A 22,449-nucleotide genomic window follows, 5' to 3' on the forward strand; every position below is an offset into this window, starting at 1 on the left:
TTGTTAAATACACTTGTTTGATTTCACTTGTAAAGTTGGAAAATAAATATAAAACATTTGTTGGTACATTTGTTTGAGGGTCAAATATCTTGCTTCATTTGAAGAATGAACTGTTAAGGTGGAGAAATGAATCAGGTTAAAATACTTTAAATCAGTGCAGATGTATAATGTAATTTAAATGTTGATAATGGTTGTAGTGGGCTTGTAGTGTAAATGTGGTCTGATTAAATGTGACATTAGTGGTGACGCTGCATAAACCTGATAAAACAGTTCTATTAGTGGGTCTGTGTGATCAGCATCAGTGGGTTAAGGTGAGGCCGTGACTAGTAGAACGTCATGTTGGTGTATGACAACCAGTGTTGGGTAAGTTACTTTAAATTAGTAACTTAGTTACATTACTAGTTACTTCACTAAAAAAGTAACTCAGTTACTTCAAGTTACTCGTTACTTTCAAAGTAACTAGTTACTAGGGAAAGTAACTTTGGTTTTACTCAGAATTCTCTTGTTAATGTGTTGCTTCCGTAACTGGATACCCAGCAAGAGTACCAGTCTTCTAGCTTGCTTACTTGCCACAAGTGCACTGTGCCACCTACCAATAGAAAGGAAAAAATAATGTGCACATTTCCACGAGAGAAATCCCACGCCTGGACCGTCGTTGACCGCCGCCATGATTCTAGCCTGCTTTTTACATCCAACACAAAAACTGCAGTCGTGGTGCTTTTGATTGTACTCAGAACTTGGAAATTCTGCCTTCTGAATAGGAAGATGTAGGTAACACCAGACTGCAGATGAGCTGCATACAGAGCTGGACTGGGACAAAAAAATCGTCCCGGGCATTTTGACTAGAGACCGGCCCACCATTATAGGAAAAATCATAAAGCCTTTGAATGAAAATAAACACTGTTGTGACAGTGATGTACACTGTTCTGATGGTATATATGTATCAATCTATCAATTGTTTGTTGTAAGACTCAGATAATTATTTTTTTTAAAAGCGAGACATTTTAAATGAGAATAATAAAGAAAAGTGTTTCCTTGTCCCCCCCCTTTCCCTGTTAATGCCCTACATGGACCCCTGGCAAAAATTTGCTAGACCCGCCCCTGCACAGTTACCAGCTGTCAGCTACTTAGAAAAGGATCCTGGTGTTATTTGTCTCTCAGAAACAGTTCATAACTTCCCTTCAACTCATTCATGTCACCTAAAAGGTAAACCTGTTTCTCCATCACCTGTTCAGCTCTGATGATTCAGTAAGGACATCTCCTGGTTTCATCTGCATGTTTCCCTCTCACCAGATAACCAAACCGATATCATGACCAGCAGCTTTACAGCTGTGGCTCCAGCAAACATCAGCTGATACTAGAAATTAATATTAAATAAATTCTAACAACAGCTGATCAAGCTTAAACGTGCTGCTGTTGTTTAACGCGACATCCGCTGGTTTCCTCTTTCTGGCGTAAAGTGGGCGATAAATAAACAAGAGAGAAAAGCCGATCAGCTGATCATTGATCAGTTTCATGATTGAAGTAGAAACAGGAGAGAATGAGAGAAGAAGAGGCAGCTGTGCAGCTTCAGCTTTGTGTCTTTTTCATTGTAGCTGAAGTCCGGGACAAACTGTGTTCCTTTTCACCTCAGTACGAAACGCGTAATATTTTCTCTGAATACCAGACGATTCTGTTTTTTACGGGACGGTTGGCAACTCTAATAATTAACCATATGAACAAAATAAAGTTCAGCATCAGTAACATAGCACCCACCCAGCTGTATAGAAACTCCGTCATGCTAGCTAGCACGCAGTACGAAAATGTCAGCATACCGAAAATAAACTCCACCTAAACTTGGTTTATATCTGACCCAGATAGACTGCAGGTCATAACTTCTTACCTGAAGTTCAGTTCACCTGACACGCGGACCGGCGGCCGCTTCGGGTCTCTCCTCTTGCCTCCCTTTTCCTTCATCCACCTGCTGGCCTCCACCACTTGCTAATGCTCCGCGATATCCACCACACGAAGTAACGAGTAACGAGCCTATCTAAATCCCAGTAACAGGTAACGCGTTCCTGGTTTTGGCATAATAACTAGTTACCGTGCTCGTTACCACAATAATAACGTAGTTACTGTAACGCGTTACTTAATAACGCGTTAGTCCCAACACTGACGACAACACATGAGCAACATCAGACTCCGAGCGCTACGATGCTAAAGATCAGAAGATCCAGTGTGACATCATCGTTACCTGGCAACAGCAGCCCTCATCTGACTTTATTGGAGGATATTTACACCAGCAACACTGTTTAGTTTGATATGACGGATTAACAACATGCTGTGATATCCAGTTCATCTGTAATAGATACTGGATCTAATCAGTCAGCAGATATTTGATCACCTTATTTATAACTGTACTAGAAACAAAAACAACTGTGTTGGTGATTCATGCAAACTTGCATATCAGCCTTTTAAGGTTTTGTAGCATTGAGAACAAAGAGGTTGTGTTAGGGCTGAAAAGCCCGACTTGTTCTCCTCTGCAGGTCATCAAATGCACCACAGAAGTTTGTATTTGCACAGCCTGTATATGTTTGATGGCTTTATTATTCTCTGTTCAAAGACAATAAATGTGCAAAATGTCTCATGTAGTATCAGCTTCATTTAAAATGACTGCAAACATTTAGAGAACATGAGCTGCTGTTTGTCCTACATTTCCAACACTGAGTTAACCCTGAAAACGTGATGGCAGGTGGCAGATTGGAGTCCACATGAAATATCGGCTGTATGAAGACTGGAAAATACAGATGATAAAAATATGCAGCCAAACATTTGTGGACATGGATAAACTATCTGATCCAAAAAGCAGGAAGTGACACAGCTAGAAAATGAAAGTGTGTAACAGCTGAAGTCAAATGTAATGCAGAGTTGAATCTGCACTTGGATCCATGTGTGAAAGGTCCACATGTAGGGATCACATGAGTCCTGATGTTTGTCAGTCCAGCTTGATAACTCCATCTACTGTGGGCTACATATACTGGGCTGGTAGCTCCATAGTGTTGGAAAGAAACTATTCAATGTGCAAATTTTAAAATCAGAGGCTCTTCTAACACAGGAGCCATGTTGAGTTTAGATCACAGCGACCACCAGCAGTCTGAAATGGAATGAAGCCCATTGACAGCCAGCAGGTCTGAACAGGAACGCACCCATGGATAATACACCACTTTATTTGAAGACATCTGTAGCACTGCCTCAGTTCTGGATGTTTCCACAGACTCCTCTGTGCACCTAAAGAAAAGGTCAAAGGTCAGCAGCACATGTAGTTGGGACAATCCTTCATTTACAAACAACAGTCGCACAAACTATACAATTATTTTCCTCCAATTACGACTTTTGACTTGCAGAAATGGTCCTGTGTGATTTCTAAGCTGTGATATGAAAAACTAGTTCCTAATGGCAGTGATTCACTCAGTAAACATGTGTTTCCTTCACCAACCTCACACACAGATCCAATAAGATCAGGAAGTGGGCAGTATAGTACAATATGTGTTATTTTGTACTGTACTGCCCAAACTAAAGATCTGCTGAAGTGTTGGAAATGATTCAGATGTTTATTTTGGACGATACAGCAGAAGATCAGACATGAAAGTGGAGATAACACAGAAGACCTGCAGCAAAGGGTCAGAGGTCAGACTGGGCCACGTGATTCAACAATGAGCCAATGATCATCAAGTAGTGACTAAAGCAGAGCCCTGACGTTCTGACATTTATCACACAGTTAGAACAGAAGAACAAATTGTTTTATGGTTTATGCTACAAACCTATCAGACGTCATACAAAATGCACTTGTTTCCTTTTTCAATGCTTTCAATGCTGACAATGAATCACTACATATTTTTACTTTTGAACTTCTGCTGTCATCCACCCATTCTAAAGCCAACAGTGTTCATTATAAAATTCTTGACAAATATCTGTTGTAAATTTCCTCCTCTTAGTCTCAGTTAGTCATCTGTCTACTTTAATGTGTTCCCATGTCCAAGTGGGCCGTAAAGGCCACAAGACTGTCTGGCTGTTACGCCCCTTGTCTAGGCGTGTAGAGACGCACAAAAAATGAGAAGCAAGTACCCGCCAGAGAAAACTAAACCCTAAGAAAGAAAGAAAAACAAACAAATGACAACAACTATCCCTCGCTTCCTAGCCCAGAAACAGGAGAAAAACAGTTCAAAAGAAAAGGCGGCTCACCCCTTCAGATTCAGCCTATGCACACATAAGCACTGAGTTTATACACACCAGTGGCGGCTCTCACAGAGCACGCTCACACATACACAAAGTAACGCAAAAAGTTGGAAACCAGGGCCAGGTCAGCGTCTGCTTTCAAAACTGCTCACTCGCTTCTCTCTCTCTCCCAGCAGCTGTCAGAGCAGCTTTTTTAACGCAGTCACGTGCTCCATGGTTCAATCAGCAACTCACTGCTCTTCATTATGGGAAGGACCTGCAGAGATTCTTAAGAAACAGTAAAGAGACCCAGAAACACAGTAGCTCACACAGACTTTTTACGGCCTCAGGCCGTAACACTGGCTGAATTCTTTTTTTTTTTTTTTAGTTTTCGTATTAACATCAAACAGACATAAGAAAATAATTATCATTACATAAATAATCACAAAACAAAACACCTGCACAGCTCAATATATATACAAACTTACAGCAGATGTAGGAAATATGGGAGGAGGCCATCTCTCTCAGTTTACTTATTAAAGTAATCTATAAAGGGTTGCCAAATTAGGTAAAACCGTTCTACATTATCCCTCAATGAAAACTTAATCTTCTCCAACTGTAAATGATACATTGTGTCTCTTAACAAAGCAGAGTGAGTTGGGGAAGCTTTATTTTTCCAGTTTAGAAGTATAAGGCGTCTAGCGAGCAATGCTATAAAACCCAAAGCAGGAATTTGTTTGTTATTTAAATCTTTAACTGTAGCTACACCAAAATGTGCCATTACTGGGTCCGGGGAAAGCTTTTTTTTTTTTAAATAACACACAATGTTTTAAATATTTTGGACCAGTAGGTGGCGATGTTGGGGCATGTGCAAAACATATGTGAGGCAGAATTCTGGCCACACCGATCACAGCTTGAGTCCGCCCCTGGAAACATCCTTGAGACCTTCAGTTTGGACAGATGGAGCCTATGCAGGACCTTAAATTGTAGTAGTCCGTGTCTGCAGCAAACAGCTAGTGTGGAAGGTTTAATGGAGGGGTTTAAAAGAGAGTTATGTGGGTCTGTCAGTGGAGGTCTTTGTTCAACACGTGCCTGCTTTGTATTTTCATCATCAGGGGTTATTAAAGCTGCTGCTAATTGTTTTTTCTTTTCTCCTTTCTTTTTTTTGTTTTCAGTTCTCTTTTCAGTTTCGTTTTCCCATGCTTGGAAAAGTCAATACTCTTCCTTACATTTTATTTTTTTCTTTGGGTCTTTTGTTAATGTAATTTCTTGTTTCAGGGCAGCTCTCAGCTGGGTAACAGCTGAGGGATTGCATTTCCCTTCCCAGCTATTTTACCTGCTCTGTTTTGTTGTTTTTCTAACCATTCCTCATCAGGTGTTAATTTTTGCTTGTTTATTCCCCAATTTTAAAGATTTTGCTGGGCCGTCACTGGCACGCTTGACTTCAGAGTGGTTGCTGATACGGCCTTCGACTTCACCCTAGAGGTGAAGCGGTATCAGTTTTATGAGATGAAACTCAATCGTTGTCCTTTATCATCAGTATGTGAGCCTTAAGCAAAAAAAAATAAAATGGAAGTAGTTCAGCAGCGTATTGTGCTGAAAAATCAACTTACTTCCAGACATATACACACATAGACATTTGTGCGCTTTTACAATTTGTTACAAAGTAATTACGGCTACCTCTAAAACCTAAGTCTAATTCGGTTCATTTCGGCGAATCCTAAACTATTTTGTTCTTCTATTTTGTTTGTTACTTTAAACCTTTGCGGCAGTTATATACCAAAATAGTGTTTCTCACCCTCAGACGTCTCACTGGTGGTTCGGATCGTCAGACTGAATCCCTCCGCCGTGGAGCAGACTATAAACACCGGCCTGGACCCGAATTCACCTCCCGGGGCTTTCGTCCTCGTCTAAGAGGGCTGTGCACAGACTTCGGTGCTGGCTTCCCGCGGCATCAGGAATCAGTCCTGCCAGATCCTGGAACAGAGTCACAGATAACAATTCTGATGTTTCTGATCCGGCTCTACGAAGGACCAAAATAAATGTTAAGAGATATATTCTTAAACACTTCTTCAGCTTCGAATCAGAGAGGAGAAACACACAGTAAGGGCAGTCACAGAGCACTCGCACAGGAGTGAGGGCTCCGAGACTCGCGCCCTGCCACTGCCCTGGTCTTCATTTATATACATCAGTGGGTGCGTTTGTTCATTACATTGGAATGTGGATGTGTATACGTTGCAATGTGGATGCGTATATGTGTGTGTGCGCGTGTGGGCGTGTGACAAAGGACAGACTCCTCTGTCTGGTACGAAGTGAAGATAAGAGTGTCCAGCTGTCACTATCGCTGTGGGAAGAAATTTATAACAAGTCTTGTAGTGAACAACAGCCTAAGTCATCAAAAGGTCAACATGCAGTATTCTACAGTATGCAAACTTATATAATTAAAAGATTATACTGACTACTAAGTACAATTTTCTATTGACACATTTTAAATGAAATTAATGGATAATTCATTATTATTGTATTTCTTTAATTGATTATGTACATTTTTTAATTAATTACTGAAATAATTAATTAATTAGTGATATATGTATGTAATACAACCATAAAATTATTGCTAGTTCACGTAAAATAAATTTAAGACATCAATTTTAAATGGTTAAATTATGATAATGAATACATGCAACTATAACTGATTACATAAAAATGAGGATTTCTTAAGCTAAAGCCAAAGTGCTGACTCACTTGGCATGTTTCTCTCAAATGTTTTCCTTAATAACAATAACATAATTACACTTTAGCCACAAGAGGGCAGCAACATTAATATAAGTCACATGTATATAAAGGTACAGTGATTATATTACAGTGATTTTGACAAAAACAAAACACAAGTTGATGGCAGTGTGTTTTTCCATGACAGAATAATTACGCACACCCCACTTTGCAGTTATTTATTTGTAAAACATGTTTGGAATCATGTATGATTTTCGTTCCACTTCTCACGTGTTCACCACTTTGTGTTGATCTTTCACGTGGAATTCCAATAAAATTGATTCATGTTTGTGGCTGTAATGTGACAAAATGTGGGAAAGTTCAAGGGGGCCGAAGACTTTTGCAGCCACTGTAAAGTTCACTATCAGTAACATCATAGCACCCACCCAGCTGTATAGAAACTCCGTCATGCTAGCTAGTACGCAGTACGAGTTATTGTTACTGACTGTAAAAAGTCAGCACAAGGAAAATAAACTCCACCTAAACTTGTTTTATATCTGACCCAGATAGACTGCAGGTCATAACTTCTTACCTGAAGTTCAGTTCACCTGACACTCGGACCGGCGGCTGCCTCGGGTCTCTCCTCCTCCTGCCTCCCCTTTCCCTCATCCACCTGCTGCCTCTGTGGAAGCTCCGCCATAGCCACCACCAAACGACTGACCTATTTTTACACATCGACCAGAATCTGGCCAATCCACCACCTTTCATTGTTTATGCCGTTACAAAAAAAAAACTAATCATAAAAAAACATCATCGGCCCATAAAAACGAAAAATCACCATCGGTATGCCTGATGGCCAGTCCAGCTATGGTCGTGCCATCAGTTAACCCTTCACGTGCCAGCTGTGACACGCGTGCCCAGGGTTGCCGACCCCTGCTCTAAAGCATCTGATTTGGATTCCTGAGATCAAATATATTTTCCCTTGGGTTTGTTTTCTTCCCATTTGTGGCTTTAATGTAGTGTTACATCCTGTTTGTTTGCTCCCATCTGTACACATGTCCAGATTCACTGTTATGTTTCTATTCTTACATTGCTGTGTGATCACTGTTCCCTCTGCTGACTGATGTGACCTTTTGTATCTCACACTGATACTTGTCATATTTGTATCTGCGCCTAAAAGATAAAAAGTTTTCCATGCTAAAACACAGCTCCACCTCCTGCAGTTCTCCCTCTGAACCACTAGATGTCTCTGTTATCTAAATGAAGACGTGCAGCACAGCAACCACAGCAGCGCTCAGATCACACGTGTCCTGTTCTTATGTATAAAAGCATGAAACAGGTGAGACAGGTGGGATCAATATTAATGTTGTGGAAATATATGAAAAAGCAACAGAAGAGTGAAAACATTTCGTGTTTCTAGAAAGATCTTTCAGCTCATAGCTGCTCACAGACTGTATTTACAAGTGACAAACTGCAACTCTACAGTACATCTACAGTAGGGGAGACCGGGGATAGTTGTAACATTTTTGACATTTCTGTCTGTAAATTGGAGCTCTTTTAAGGTAGTGGATTCAAACTGTAATGCAAAGTATTTACATGTCTCTGCTATTAAATAGTGCAGCTATTTTCTCTGCAGCACAATTACACATTGCATGGTATGGTCTCAAACACAAAGAGTGAAATGTTACAATTAACCCCATAGTCTGGGTTAGTTGTAACATATCCTGGGGGGAAATGTAACACAATGAAATAAGGGTACTGACAAAACATTAACATGTAATCTTTTTTATTCAACACATGAATGCACATAGAGCCATTTATGTAGCTATGTGTGTGTGACAGAATGCAGAAATCTAGCTTTTGCACATATTCCAACCCCCCCCTAAAAAAGACAAATGATGGAATTTTCTGCAACTGAATATTTCATTAATTTTGGTTGGTCTTCCTTGAGTTTGGCCTCACTGGCTCAGTGGGCATTGTAACCTACAACTCTTGCACCAACCTTTGAACATAACAATGAAGCTGAAAAAATGTAGTTGTGCACCAGCATCGCAATTCCATTACATTTTATCATGGCTTACCTTGGTGTGGTTTGCAAAGTGCTTGAGAAAGATGAGGAAATCTGTTTCTTGCACCCATCCAGATTTATTTCCACTACCAATACTTCCTACTGGTCCATCTCTGACACAGTGGTCTGCATAATGTATGTGTGGGAACACAAACAGTGGAGGAATTGTGTTGCCAATGGCATTAACCGCATATACAAAGGCGACCAGTGAACCTCTCTCTGCTGATGTCATTGCCCCAACTTGTTTAATATAAGTTAAAGTAATAGTGTGGTAAGTTGTAACATCTGCATTATTGTTACAACTAACTGTTGCTGTTACAACTGACCCAGACTCCTATAGCCATGAACTAGCTAACATTACAGCCAACGGCTAAAACATTAGCACTAAAGACCTACACAGAATATATCCCCATAGACATACAAATAACATAATTTAAGTTTGATGAGTTTAACTGCAAAGCAGATAATGCTATTAGAAATTGAAATAAAGTAGAAAAACTTACTTTTTGGCATACAAATTACTTTTTTCCGTGTTAAATTGTCTGTGTTTGACAAAACGTGCTGATTTTTCACATGTGATAGCAGAACTGAATTGGGCATGCACAGGATGAATCACATCATTTGAAACTTAGCCCTGATTGGAGAAATTGGAAGTGTTACAACTGACCCACGTTACAACTATCCCCGGTCTCCCCTATATATCAAATCTATTCTGTATTCAAATCTATTGAGTGATGTTTGAAAGTCTTTCCAGGTGAGTTTGATCCAGGAGGGTCTGAAGCCAGAGTCAGACAGAGACTGTGCAGAGACTGTGTGTCATCCAGGGAAGGACGGATGTTGTTTTTGCTTTGTGTTTTAATGTGAAGTGTTTATTTATTTTGTATTGCATGTTTTGGTTATATTTTGCGTAGTGTTTTATTTATATTGCATGTTTTTTAGTTACACCGTCAATCTGTCCTGGAGAGACTCCGCCCTTTTCCCATTTTACTGATTGGACACACCTGAGAGAAAAGGAGTGAATGGTAAGTTACAGGGAGTGCTGAGTAACACAGACAGGCTGGGAGAGCTTGGCGTGAAGCGAGCCAGGAGGATACAGCGCCGATACGCAAGGACGCAGGGCGAGGTGTCCGACTGCTTCAGCAACTGGAGGCCAGATTTCGCGTCTGCGGAAACTAGAGGCAGCGAGGCGGGCCGGTGCCGATTGGCGATTACAAAGAAGCAGCGGGCAGAGTTAAGAGCTCTGCCCACCTGGGGTAAGTCTTTTGACTTATCCCCTTTAACGAATGATAGCTGCCGAAAAGAGTAGTGACTGCCGCTGCCTTTCTTCCTTTAGCGCACCGGGGCGCAGAATGCGAAGAGGAAGACGAGGACGCCGCCGGGTTTTCCTCCTGCACCGCTTCACTAGATTTTTAAATTTTTAGTGACTTTTGTACTGTGGCGATCGCCACTGGACTTTTAATCTTGTGTTTTATTGATGTTTATTGTGTTCTCCCCTGGCCAGGGCTGTTTTAATCTATTTTGTAATAAATTATATTTTATCTTTATGGTTTTTAAATTTGTGTGCATTCCCTTGGCTGCCCCACTGCTCTGTCCGTTTTAGGAGGGTTTCTCTCTTTTTAACATCTGTGCAAAGAAACACCTTCCCCCTCCGTTACATGTGCAGAGACTGTAGAAGGACAGAGCAGCAGCAGAGCAGTCCAGATACACTGATGATCCTCTGTCAGATCCAGAGGGACACACAGGGATGATGCTGGACTCTACATTGTGTCTGACAGTGGAGCTGTTCTCAGAGCAGTTCACTCTGCAGCACTGACAGTCATCTGCACTTCATTCCTCTGTCAGTCACTGCTGGTTGAAGCTCTCCTCTCCACCTCCCAGTAACATGGCCCAGTCAGAGCGTCTCTACACACAAGCTGCTGCTGCTGCTTCAACCTCTCTGGATCATCAGGACACAGCTGCTCCTCTCTCAGCACACACCCCGTCCTGTTTACCATCATCACCTCCACCTGCAGAGAGAAGAAGGAAGAGCAGAGGAGATAAACGAGTGTTTCCAGAGACTCTTCATCAGCTGTCAGTCAGTGATGCAGCACATCCAGTATAAAGAGCAGCAGGGACTTCAGTGCTGGGACTGTACTAGGACTCATTGTTGCTTCACTTTTTCTAATCTTTGGATTTTTATTGAAGTTGATGAAAATGTTTTTCCCTCCTAGTTTGAGTTTGGACTTTCATTCATTAGAAGAACCTTGGTGTGTCCACTCTGAGCTCTGTAGGAACCCCAACAACAAGCCCAACAATCCAGATGGACGGTTCCAGCTGTTAACTGGAGGAATTCCATCCAAACATCTGCTCTCACTAAAGTCTTCCTCACCTACAGACTGTGTTCTTCACTGCTTTAAACTTGGAAATGAATGCAGTCATTGGTCTGCGTGCTGCTTTGTTCAGAGAGCTGATTGGCTGTTGACAGCGTTTGATCAGAGCGTGTCAGCTGTTACCATGGAGATCATAAAGGTGACAAAAAGGTCAGAAACAGGAAGTGTTTGTGTCCAATCCTGAAGCCTGTCACCATTCTCCTCTCACAGATTCACTGAGAAGCTGCAGCTTTACAGGAAACACTGGATCTTTGTTTCATACTGACTGTGTTTAGTACAATACTGCTGACAGCACCACCCACTCACTCCATCACTCTACCCACCAAAGAGTCTCCAGTCTGTAATCTGGTCTCTGCTTAAGATCAGACAGCTGCTTCACATCTGGATCCTGCAGCTTGTTTCCCCACAGCTCCAGCTCTCTCAGATGGGAGGGATTGGACTTCAGTGCTGCTGCCAGATAATCACAGCTGATATCTGACAAACCACACTTCCACAATCTGTATAAAGAATGAAAGATGTAAGTTTATTAGACAAAGTGTGAGCTTGAAATCATTCAGTGTTTCATCATCTGTTCAGAGCTGAAGAAGGTTCAGAATGTAGAAGTTTAGAAAATGGAAACTCCAAACAGCTGAAGCCAACAGGAAGCAGCTTCAAACAAACACAACAAGAGAAAAAACTCTGAATGTTTCACATTAAAGTCGTACATTTATCATAAAAACAGGACAAAGACTTGAAAAAGTCGTGTTTTTCCTTCCAGGAACCACAAGGCTTCACTTTTAAAGGTGAAGTGTGAAAGAAATGGACATATTTGAAGTCCAACACCTTTTTCCAGTCACATGATTAAAGCAGACAAACTACAAGCTCATTTTCATTCCAACAAGTCATCTTCTGACCTGGACTAACAACACTGGTCTCTATGTGCAGCTGGCTGTGAGACCAGTGCTCAGGGAGCGTCTACAAAGTGCAACACTGAAAGAACATCACACACTCATTTGCTTCCATCATCCAAACTGAAGAGGAAACAGAGACGCCTCCCCTTCAAAGTAAAAGCTGCTCCTTTTGGACACAGTATCAAAGAAAGTCTACAGTATAACATAGAAAAGACAGAACAAAGTTTTGGTTGTTTTTAAATTGTGCAGAAATGAAACTACACTAAGCTCAATTATGTGACAGACATTTCATCCCATGTCAGTTTGGCCTCATCCTGGGCCGGATTATCCAGCACACACTCTGACCACAGGCCCAGGGGCCACGCACAGCTGGGCTCCATCCAAGAGACAGGAAACAAACCAACACAATAATAAAAAGCACCATGTGATCTTCTTACATCTTCAAGACAAACATAGTAAAAACATATTTGTTTCCTGATAAAATGATGTGACAGGTAGAACAGAGTAAAGTGGTGGTGTTACAGCCTTTCTCCCCTCTGCTGCCGAGGCTGTTAGTCTCTCCCAAACTCAGCTACAGGACTTCCAAATGAATGAAAGCAGCAGAAGTGGCTTTACAAATGAAAGAGGAAGAGGAGAAGAAGAGGAGAGGGAGGCCACCCTGACCATCACTCCAGCTGAAAACATCACACTTCCATTAAAGTTGGTGAGAAAATGTTGAGCAGGATGAGCTGCTGGCTAATCTGGAGGCTGTAGCAGCAGCTCACAGTCACAGTGGATTTCCACTCATGAAAAAGCTCTGGCTGCTTCATTTCTCATCTCATATCAGAGACTTTAGTGAAGCTGTACTGTGATGCTTCCATATTCCAGTGAGGCCTCCAGAATGATTTCAGCTGTTCTGTACACACACTGTGTGCCCTGTATGGCTCAAAGTCTCTGCAGCCTGTTTTTATCTGCTATCATCAGATCTTCATCATCCTCATTCACATCCCTCACACACTCTACAGCCTCATCAACGATATACGATAGAAACGATATAAATTTGGCCAACGATAGAGATTTTGACTATACCGCTCTATCGCGATAGCATAGCGCATGTTGATGATGTCATAAAGATGCGCCTGTTTTGGTCGAAAGCATTGCAGCGGCTAAAACCATTATTATCTGCAAATTATGCCGGGCGACAGTCATGGCAAAGAGATGAAGCACTTTTGAAATATGGGGAAAGCCAAAAAATGCGCTTCCTCCACTTCCGTAACATTGATTCATTAACCTCCTAAGACCCGAACTCTCTCTCTTTGATATTTGGGCATATTGGGGCCCGATGAATATAAAAACAAAGAATTTCCAGGTTTTTTTTTTTTACCTTATTTTTGTTTTTAAGAAAAATGAGAGCCACAAATGAGGATATTCATTTAAAAATTTGATAGAACAGTAGCAGTATAATGTCCTCTTAAGTGGATATCAGGCCCATGTAGAGCAAAATTGAGTATTTTAGTCAAAATAACCAAAAATGTGATGTCCACATATGTGGACGGCAGGTCCTAGGAGGTTAATGTTGAATTCTCTCGCTGCTGTTCTATTCCCATATTGTTGCAGTATATTAATAACTGACCTCGTATTGTGGATAAATAATCTCAGTTGTTCTCCTGACTGAAGTTTGGCCCGTGTATAGCATCCTGCTATGCGACTGCATTTGTCCCTAGCCACCAGAATCCCTCACCTTAACACCTTAAAAAAAATTTGGCGTTCATTCTCCAGCTTCACTGTGCTAATGTTATGCTAACATAGCTGTGTCGCTAGCAATGACATAGCACAACATTATATACCAGGATGTCCAACTTTAGTAACCCTGCAAATGCCATTGCTGTTTAGTTTTCTGTCTTCATTTATGTTGGAAGTGACAGCAGAGCTGTACGTTTGAATTAGTTTCAAAAATCTCTCAGTCAGAACATGATGTGTCATGTTTAGGTGGAAACTAGCGAGCTAACTTCCTGTTAACTTCTAACTTCGTTAAATTTAATAAATTCTGTTTTCATGGATGCATGGATGTTAAACTTAACTGTTACACCTGGTAAAGCAGCAACGCTGATGATTTTATTAAAGATGGAAGAATTTAGACTGTTTTTAAATCTCAGTGTTCGTTTGACTTTGTGGCCTGAAGCAGACGGAGTTTTGGACTGAGATTACTCCGCGAAGCTCCTCACTATGGCAGACATAATGCTCTGACATCAAAACATTTTTTAACGGATTTCCGCACGCTCTGGTCTCCCCAAAAAGAATATTTCACCTTTACAACTTTTACAAAACTCTGCAGCTCGTGTGCTGACGAAGACCAGAGGGCGGGCCCACATTACACCGGTTTTAGAATCGCTGTATTGGCTCCCCGTGTGTTTCAGGATCGATTTTAAAGTTCATTTATTGGTTTTTAAATGTCTTAATGGTCTTGGGCCTTCTTATCTTTCAGATCTGCTTTTACCATATGAACCCTCACGGACCCTGAGGTCCTCTGGTACTGGCCTTTTGATTGTCCCTAAAGTCAGGACACATACTCACGGAGAGGCAGCTTTTCAGTGGTATGGTCCTCGACTGTGGAACAGCCTGCCGGAGGAGCTCAGGGCCGCAGAGAACGTACATGTTTTTAAGAACAGAGGGAATGTGTGTATTCATGATCATTTATGTTAATGAGTGGGAGGGTGGGGTGGGCTGCTTTTAACCATGTAAAGCACTTTGTGCTACAGTTTTTTGTATGAAAAGTGCTTTATAAATAAAGATTGATTGATTGATTGAAAATCAGTCTGAGGTCAGTGAGCGCAACCAGAATTCATACATAAGGCACAGTTGATTTTTGAGAAAATTAAAGGATTTTAAGTGTGCCTTATAGTGGGGAAAATACGTTATACAGAAGAAAAGAATATATTGCGATATATATCGTTACCGCACGTGCTTCAAATTATATCGCGATATGGATTTTAGGCCATATCACCCAGCCCTAATCAGTACTGACTTCATCTTCACTGACTGATGGAGCACAACATGAACCTGTGGAGGCTGAAACACTGTCCTGTCAAACATCTCCCCGTCACCACTCCACTTCTGTCAGCCTTTAAATGAACCCTGCTCAAGTCTGTCACTTCTGTTTGGAGCCAAAAGGAAAAACTGTTGTTCAGTCGTTTGGAAAGACACAACATTTCTGAAAGCACTCAAACTTCTTCATGTTTGTCTTCAGACACATCCTGAACATTTAGGAACTAAAGAAAGTTTCAAACATCAATCAAAGACCTGAAATATAGAAAAACAACAACAGCCGCAGTCAGTGAACTCACCTCAGAGTCTCCAGTCGACAGTTTGGGCTCTTCAGTCCAGCACACAGAAGCTTCACTGCTGAATCCTGGAGGCCATCATTTCCACTCATGTCCAGCTCTGTCAGATAGGAGGGGTTGGACTTCAGAGCTGAGGCCACAACTTCACAGTGAGACTCTGAGAGTCGACACCAAGTCAGTCTGTGGTGATAGAAAATATAAAATGTGTTATTATAAAAGCAGAAAATCTGCATTATAAACACAGACTGAATGTATATGAAGACAAAACAGAGTGAGGTCATAATCTGATGAATCTGCTCTTCACATCTGTGCTTCAGCTCCTCTTACTGTGTTTGACATGACACAACGATTGAGTCTCTCTCAGACCTGCAGACTTTTAATGAGAATCTTTGTTTGGCTTTAATCTGCAGATGAAGGAGGAAGATGGTGTCACATTTAGGCTTCCATAATGTCCACAGTCTGTCACTGAGATCTGATCCAGAGTCAGAGTGAAGACACACATTTGGACTGTTTCCTGTTTTGACTCCAGAACATTTTGAATGAGTTCAGCTCAGTGAAGAGTTCCAGCTGGAAAGATGATCTCTGTTTGCTACCTGCTGTCAGGTACGACTGTTCACGTCCACACGCAGGAAAAACCTGCTGACTGTCACCAAACGGAGCAGAAATCTCATCACTGGACAATAATGATGAATGAACTCAGAGCTGCTGATATCAGATCTGATTTCAGGGGAACTAAACACAGAAATGATTGGCTCATTTTAGCTTTCTGAGCCATTATCTGCTGGTGTGTCGCTAGTTGGCAGAAAATGATTTGTATTCCTGTTCAGGGCTTCAGTGTTTATGAGTCCAGATCCAGGTGACAGCAAGTCAAAATGATGTTACCTGTCTGTGTCCAGCAGCAGCCTGTATTCACTTTGAATATTGTTATAACCTGACATGGATCAGTTTGTCTTTGATTGGTTTGTAAATGTCACTGTTTCCATTGGACCTGAGTGACGGTACAAAGACAGAGAGGGAGAGAAAGGAGAGAGAGGATGGAGACAGCAAAGAGAGAGCAAACACAAACAGGTGAGAGTGGACAGGTGACCAAGGTCAGCAACCAATCAGAGAGCTTCTGTTTGACCCACAGTCACTGATGATGACTGCACATAACCAAGCAGTGTGTTACTCTGATATCAAATATGGATCCTGCTCTTATAATAATGATCATCAGATGATATTATTGTGTTATTTTGTAGCTGAATACGATGTTTGTGTGATTATCAGTGAAAGAAGCAGTGAGGAGGATGGAGAGAGAGAGAGGACAGAGGGTGAAGTTAGAAACACTAAAAGGATTTTTCATGGATTTCATGGATGATTTGAGTGATTTCCAGCAGAACACTTAAACATGTCAGTGGACGTCCTAAAGAACATATTCACTGATATGAAACGTGTCATTGAACAGGATTAATATCAGTGGAAACATGGTGGAAACAGCTGTGACTGCATGGATGTGACACACTTCAAATCTGTTCTCCACTCTTGGATTTGGGATCCATGGAGCTGCTGCTGAGTCTGTACAATAAAGGATGGTGTGGAAGGTTGCAGCGTACGGACACAAACACTTTGTGCTTACAATCTGATTTTATTTTCAAATTTAAACTACTAACCTACACTGATCAATGACGCTAATGATCACATCTGGACTCACCCAGCCTTTCTGCAGTTCCTCACAGCTGGAATCAGTCTCTGTCGTCCCCACTCTGATGTTTTGTACTTCTGCAGGTCCAACTCATCCAGAACCTCCTCTGACATCTGCAGCATGAAGGACAGAGCTGAGCACTGGATCTCAGAGAGTTCCTTCTTTGATCTGTTCTTTGACTTCAGGAACTCTTGGATCTCCTGATGTACTGAGAGGTGGTTCATCTCCATCAGACAGTGGAAGATGTTGATGCTTCTGTCAGGAGAGATTTCATCACTGTTCATCTTCTTCAGGTTGTTGATGACTCTCTGGATGGTTCCTGGACTGATCTCTGTCTGACCCAGCAGACCTACTAAGAGTCTCTGGTTGGACTCCAGACAGAGGCCATGAAGGAAGCGAACAAACAGGTCCAGGTGGCCATTTTTACTCTGGAGGGATTTCTCCATGACTTTAGTCAAAAAGACATCCAGTGATGGGAAGCTATTAGACCTGAACATGTTCCTATAAAAAGATCTGTTTTTGTATTCCTCTTGGAAATTCCCTAGAAAACCTTGTACCACCTCTGTCTTCCTGTTGGTGTGACATTGGAACATGTAGACAGCAGCCAGAAACTCCTGAATGCTCAGATGAACAAAGCAGTAGACTGGTTTCTGGAAGATCACACACTCTCTTTTGAAGATCTCTGTACAAACTCCTGAGTACACCGAGGCCTCTGTCACATCCAGACCACACTGCTCCAGGTCTTCTTGGTAGAACATGAGGTTTCCTTTCTCCAGATGTTCAAACGCCAGCCTCCCCAGCTTCAGAAGAACTTCCCTGTCAGCCTCCGTCAGCTCCTGTGGACTCGTCTCATGTCCCTCATGGTACTTGTTCTTCTTCCTCTTTGTCTGAACCAGCAGGAAGTGTGAGTACATGTCAGTCAGGGTCTTGGGCAGCTCTCCTCTCTGCTCTGTAGTCAACATGTGCTCCAGAACTGTAGCAGTGATCCAGCAGAAGACTGGGATACTACACATGATGTGGAGGCTCCTGGATGTCTTCATGTGGGAGATGATTCTGCTGGACAGCTCTTCATCACTGAATCTCCTCCTGAAGTACTCCTCCTTCTGGGCGTCAGTGAAGCCTCGTACTTCTGTTAGCCTGTCAACACATGTAGGAGGGATCTGATTGGCTGCTGCAGGTCGGGAAGTTATCCAGACGAGAGCCGAGGGAAGCAGATTCCCCTGGATGAGGTTTGTCAGCAGCTGGCTGACTGATGACTTCTGTGTGACATCAGACAGCAGCTTCCTGTTGGTGAAATCCAATGAAAGTCTGCTTTCATCCAGGCCGTCAAAGATGAACAAAAGCTGAGAGACAGCCAGCTTCTCTGCTGTGACCTTCTGTAATGTTGGATGGAAAACATGGAGCAGCTCCAGAAGACTGTACTGCTCATCTGTGATCAGGTTCAGCTCCCTGAATGAAAGCAGAACCACCACACTGACATGTTGGTTCTCCAAGCCCTCTGCCCAGTCCAGAGTGAACTTCTGCACTGAGAAGGTTTTTCCAACACCAGCCACGCCGTTGGTCAGAACCACTCTGATGGGTCTCTGTTGGTCAGGGAAGGCTTTAAAGATGTCCTGGCACCTGATTGGAGCGTCATGGAGGGCGTCCATCTTGGAAGCTGTCTCCAGCTGCCTCACCTCATGTTGGGTATGAACCTCTTCACTCTGTCCCTCTGTGATGTAGAGCTCAGTGTAGATCCTGTTGAGGAGGGTTCTACTTCCTGTTTCATCACTTCCTTCAGTCACACGTTCACATCTCCTCCTCAGACTGATCTTATGTTCATCTAAAACCTCCTGCAGACCAACATCTGCTGAAAGAAAGAAAAACAATGAGACTAAAGAGAAAGAAAACTCTTCAATGTCTGAACAACACAAGAAGTCCAGTTTTCAGAAATGAGTCCATCAGCAGACAGATGTTCAGTCTTACTTTGTACACAGCTGCTCTGACTGGCTGTCTGCAGTCCAGCTCTGCTTCTGGATCTTTCTCCACACTGGGGACAGGAGGAGTCTCCTGATGAAGCAGACTGGTCCCAGTATGAGGAGATACACTGTCTGCAGAACCAGTGTCCACAGCTGGTAGAGACTGGATCCTTCAGCACGTCCTGACACAAAGCACAGCAGGACAGCTGCTCCTCCTCACAAACACCACTTCTCTTCCTCTCTCTGTGAACACATTTCTTCATCACTAAAAACATTTACTGTCAGTGAAAAACATCCAGATGTGACCAAACTGCAGTTCCTCACAGTTCCTTTGATTTCATCAACACTAATGAGCTGCTCTTACTGTCTGCCTGTCTTATTAAACACTGAGTGATGAATACAAACTCAACACTTCCTGCAGACTTCCTGACTTCACAATAAAAGCTTTCCATCAGAGAGAGACACTTATGACTTTCACTGTTTTACAGCCGCTGTGTGCAGATTATCTGGGTCAGTTCACTCTGAAGCAGCTTAGAAGTGTCCGTGTAGAGCCGTGGTCTGACTCACAGAGACTTCTGATTTTCTCTATTTAAATAAACATGATGAAGATGAGCAGGTTTGTCTTCTAGTATAAACTCTGTGTCTCTCTGGCTGGCTCATGATGGCTTTTCAGGTTTTATGTTTTGCTCTCTCCTGCTAGCGTTTTGCCTGCCTAGGTGGAGCTTGTAATGGCCTCTCGCTCTTGGTCCACACAGTTCTGATTATTACACCACCTGTTGCTGATTCACCTGGGCTTACCGGTAACCATTTAACACTGCGGCATGGAGCAGTTCGTCGCTGGGACATTGAACCTCCTGTGTTTATGATGTCAGCTCCTTGCTAAGAAATCTCTCTAAATTCGACAGTTGGGTTAACTGAGTTGAGAGCAGGATAAGAGTGACTGAAGAGGAGTGAGTGTGGACTCCCTTCCCTCTTTTCCCTGGAGCCCTGGACCCCCTCCCCAACTTCCTGTACATATATAGAGCACTGTGGTTCACCCTTTGGTAAATAAACTGTCACCTTTTTGTTTGTCAGAACTCAGTCTGTGCTTGAGTTCCTCTGTTAGCCATGACATTTTGTTGGTTCTCTCTCTTCAGGTCCCTGTAAGTGTTTGATCTAAAACATTATATTTATTCTGCTTTGATTGTTTTGTGTGCTGAGGGACATTGTTGCATGATCCACTTTTTCTTATCACTCAAATATCCTGATACTTTCAGAAAGTTGGAGAGCTCTCCTGGCTTGCTTAGTCTTTGCTCTGTACTGCAGTACTTGCATTGGTTTCACTGGACAAGTCTGCATGTGACTCTACAACTGATCTGACATTGTGGCACAAACACAGTAAACAAACACTACGAGCACCTTGTTTCATGTGCAGTGGCTTTCTTCTCATTCTGTTACTGAACACTGTATGAAAAGCCTCTCACTGCCAGCATCCTTCCAGCCCCACGACAACAGGACCAACTCACATCTTCACAACACCAAGAAATTTTCTCCTTTTCGTTGGAGAAACTGAGAAGCCAATAGGATTGTAGCTCAAACTTGCCCACAGTCCTGCTTCATCACTGCTCACTCCTACCTGTGTTGGTGCTGAGTGGACAGTCATAGCCTGCTGCTAGCATGAATGCTAAACGTACCGCTGTGGATGATCAGCAGAAAAAGATGTTGTCAGTTTGACTGTTTGCTGTGTTTAAAGTGTTTTTCTCAGTTCATCTGTATTCAAAGTGCATTGGGGGCTTTAGCTGACAGCTCTTTGTGCTAACAAACTAAACTCTCTTAGTTTAAGCCAACAGACTTTACCAAACACAAAGCTGCTGCTGCCTCCATGGGTTAGCTTGTGTGACTGGTGTTTGCACCAATGAAATCTAAATCACACTAACGTGTCCTCCAAGGTGTTTGGTGGGAGCACTGAGTGAAACATAAGAGCCGTGGTAAAATAACAAACAGGGCTGTGAGAGCAACTGAAGTGATAAAAATACTGTTTAAAGATAAAAAACAGTTTGATGTTCTCTCGTCACCTAACAAAGTCCAAACCCTGTGAACTATTTTAGCTTTAATAATTGTGGATTCAGGTATCCTGAACCCATCTTTGGACATTTGTAATTAAATATTTTAAAACTCCATCAAAGACTCCTGATGTGGCTGTTTGGAGAAGCAAAAGAGGGACAAAGTGGAGCGTCGAGCTGAGGCTTCATTCACTGCAGACCTACAGTTATGTTTTCTTATTTCTGCTGTTTGCATGTTCACAGCTGAAACAAAGCTGCCTCTTTGACTTCATCCTGTTGTGTTTGGGTCCAATCCTGCCTGCCACACAGCGCTACAGGACAAAGTCTAATATTTTTTATCTTTTTAATGAATCCTTGGTCATATTTATGCAGGAAAACACAAACATGCAAAGGAGTCATCACAGGTCTCTGACCTCATTGGTCCAGGTTCACCACTGAAGTGTGGAGGGTGACCTTTGGACTCATCACTCCTTATAGACAGACAGCTGGATCCTGCAGACTGTGACCTCTGACCTCTGCAGACACAAACATGTTTTATTCAATGATCAATTCTCTGATAAAGTGATTGAAGCAGCTGTGATCACACAGACTGCAGATAATGCAGCTGTTTGCTGTCAGTAACAGTCCTCTTAGATTAGAGTTCAGCTTTTTACAGGACAACAAATGTCCCTGAATGCAACAGTGAGACACAGTCTGCCTGTGTGGCTGTGATAGCTGCCGTTAGGAGCGCTCATGTGTTTGCAGTTAGACGAGGAGATGTTACCATCATGGACATGTTAACAAATCCTGCAGCATCACGTGGCACAAACACTTTGTGTTCCTGTCATCTGCAAGCAACAGGAAGTTCTTGCTCTTGACGAAGGCGGTCGCACTTTTTTTCCTCCTCCTCTCCTCTCCTCTCCTCTCCCTTAGCTTCCCTGCTTAGCCTCTTGTGTCCTTGTCTAGTCTCGTGTTTTTTGTGTTACTTTCCCCTGGAACACTCTCTCACAGTCTGTTCTCTAAAACCTAAAAGAGAATTATGGATTTGATCAACTGGTCCCTGAATGCAATTGACACCCTTTTCTCAACGAGAAGTTTGGGCTTGGGTGAGCCTGAGTGCTGAAGATATCTACCTATTCTGAACCATGATAACAGGGTTCTTGCTGATCGGAGCTGGCTTGGCCCTGACTTATCGAAGAATTAAGGAAGCGGAACCGGCTGTTCAAACCCCCACAA

The 22,449-nt window shown here is 42.4% G+C and overlaps 1 protein-coding gene and 1 long non-coding RNA gene across 2 annotated transcripts in view; both read right to left on the reverse strand.

Annotated features, from left to right (window-relative positions):
* The window catches only part of LOC109196268 (protein NLRC3-like), a gene marked incomplete at its 5' end in the record, with an annotated part of 45,803 nt that extends 26,770 nt beyond the window's left edge, over positions 1-19,033 (reverse strand). The window contains one exon of the mRNA XM_019350210.2: positions 17,244-19,033. Within this exon, the coding sequence (XP_019205755.1) occupies positions 17,244-19,033 (1,790 nt within the window). The remainder of the gene's footprint in view (positions 1-17,243) is intronic.
* Positions 19,034-19,050: 17 nt separating this feature from the next.
* Positions 19,051-22,075, reverse strand: LOC112842766 (uncharacterized). The gene is made up of 3 exons (XR_003214784.1): positions 21,648-22,075; positions 19,200-19,435; positions 19,051-19,083 (listed from the first exon to the last, which is right to left on the reverse strand). It is a non-coding gene; the product is annotated as an uncharacterized LOC112842766 (long non-coding RNA).
* Positions 22,076-22,449: the final 374 nt, after the last annotated feature.

The sequence above is a fragment of the Oreochromis niloticus genome, linkage group LG3 (assembly GCF_001858045.2).
Source record: "Oreochromis niloticus isolate F11D_XX linkage group LG3, O_niloticus_UMD_NMBU, whole genome shotgun sequence".
In the NCBI taxonomy this organism is placed as follows: Eukaryota; Metazoa; Chordata; class Actinopteri; order Cichliformes; family Cichlidae; genus Oreochromis; species Oreochromis niloticus.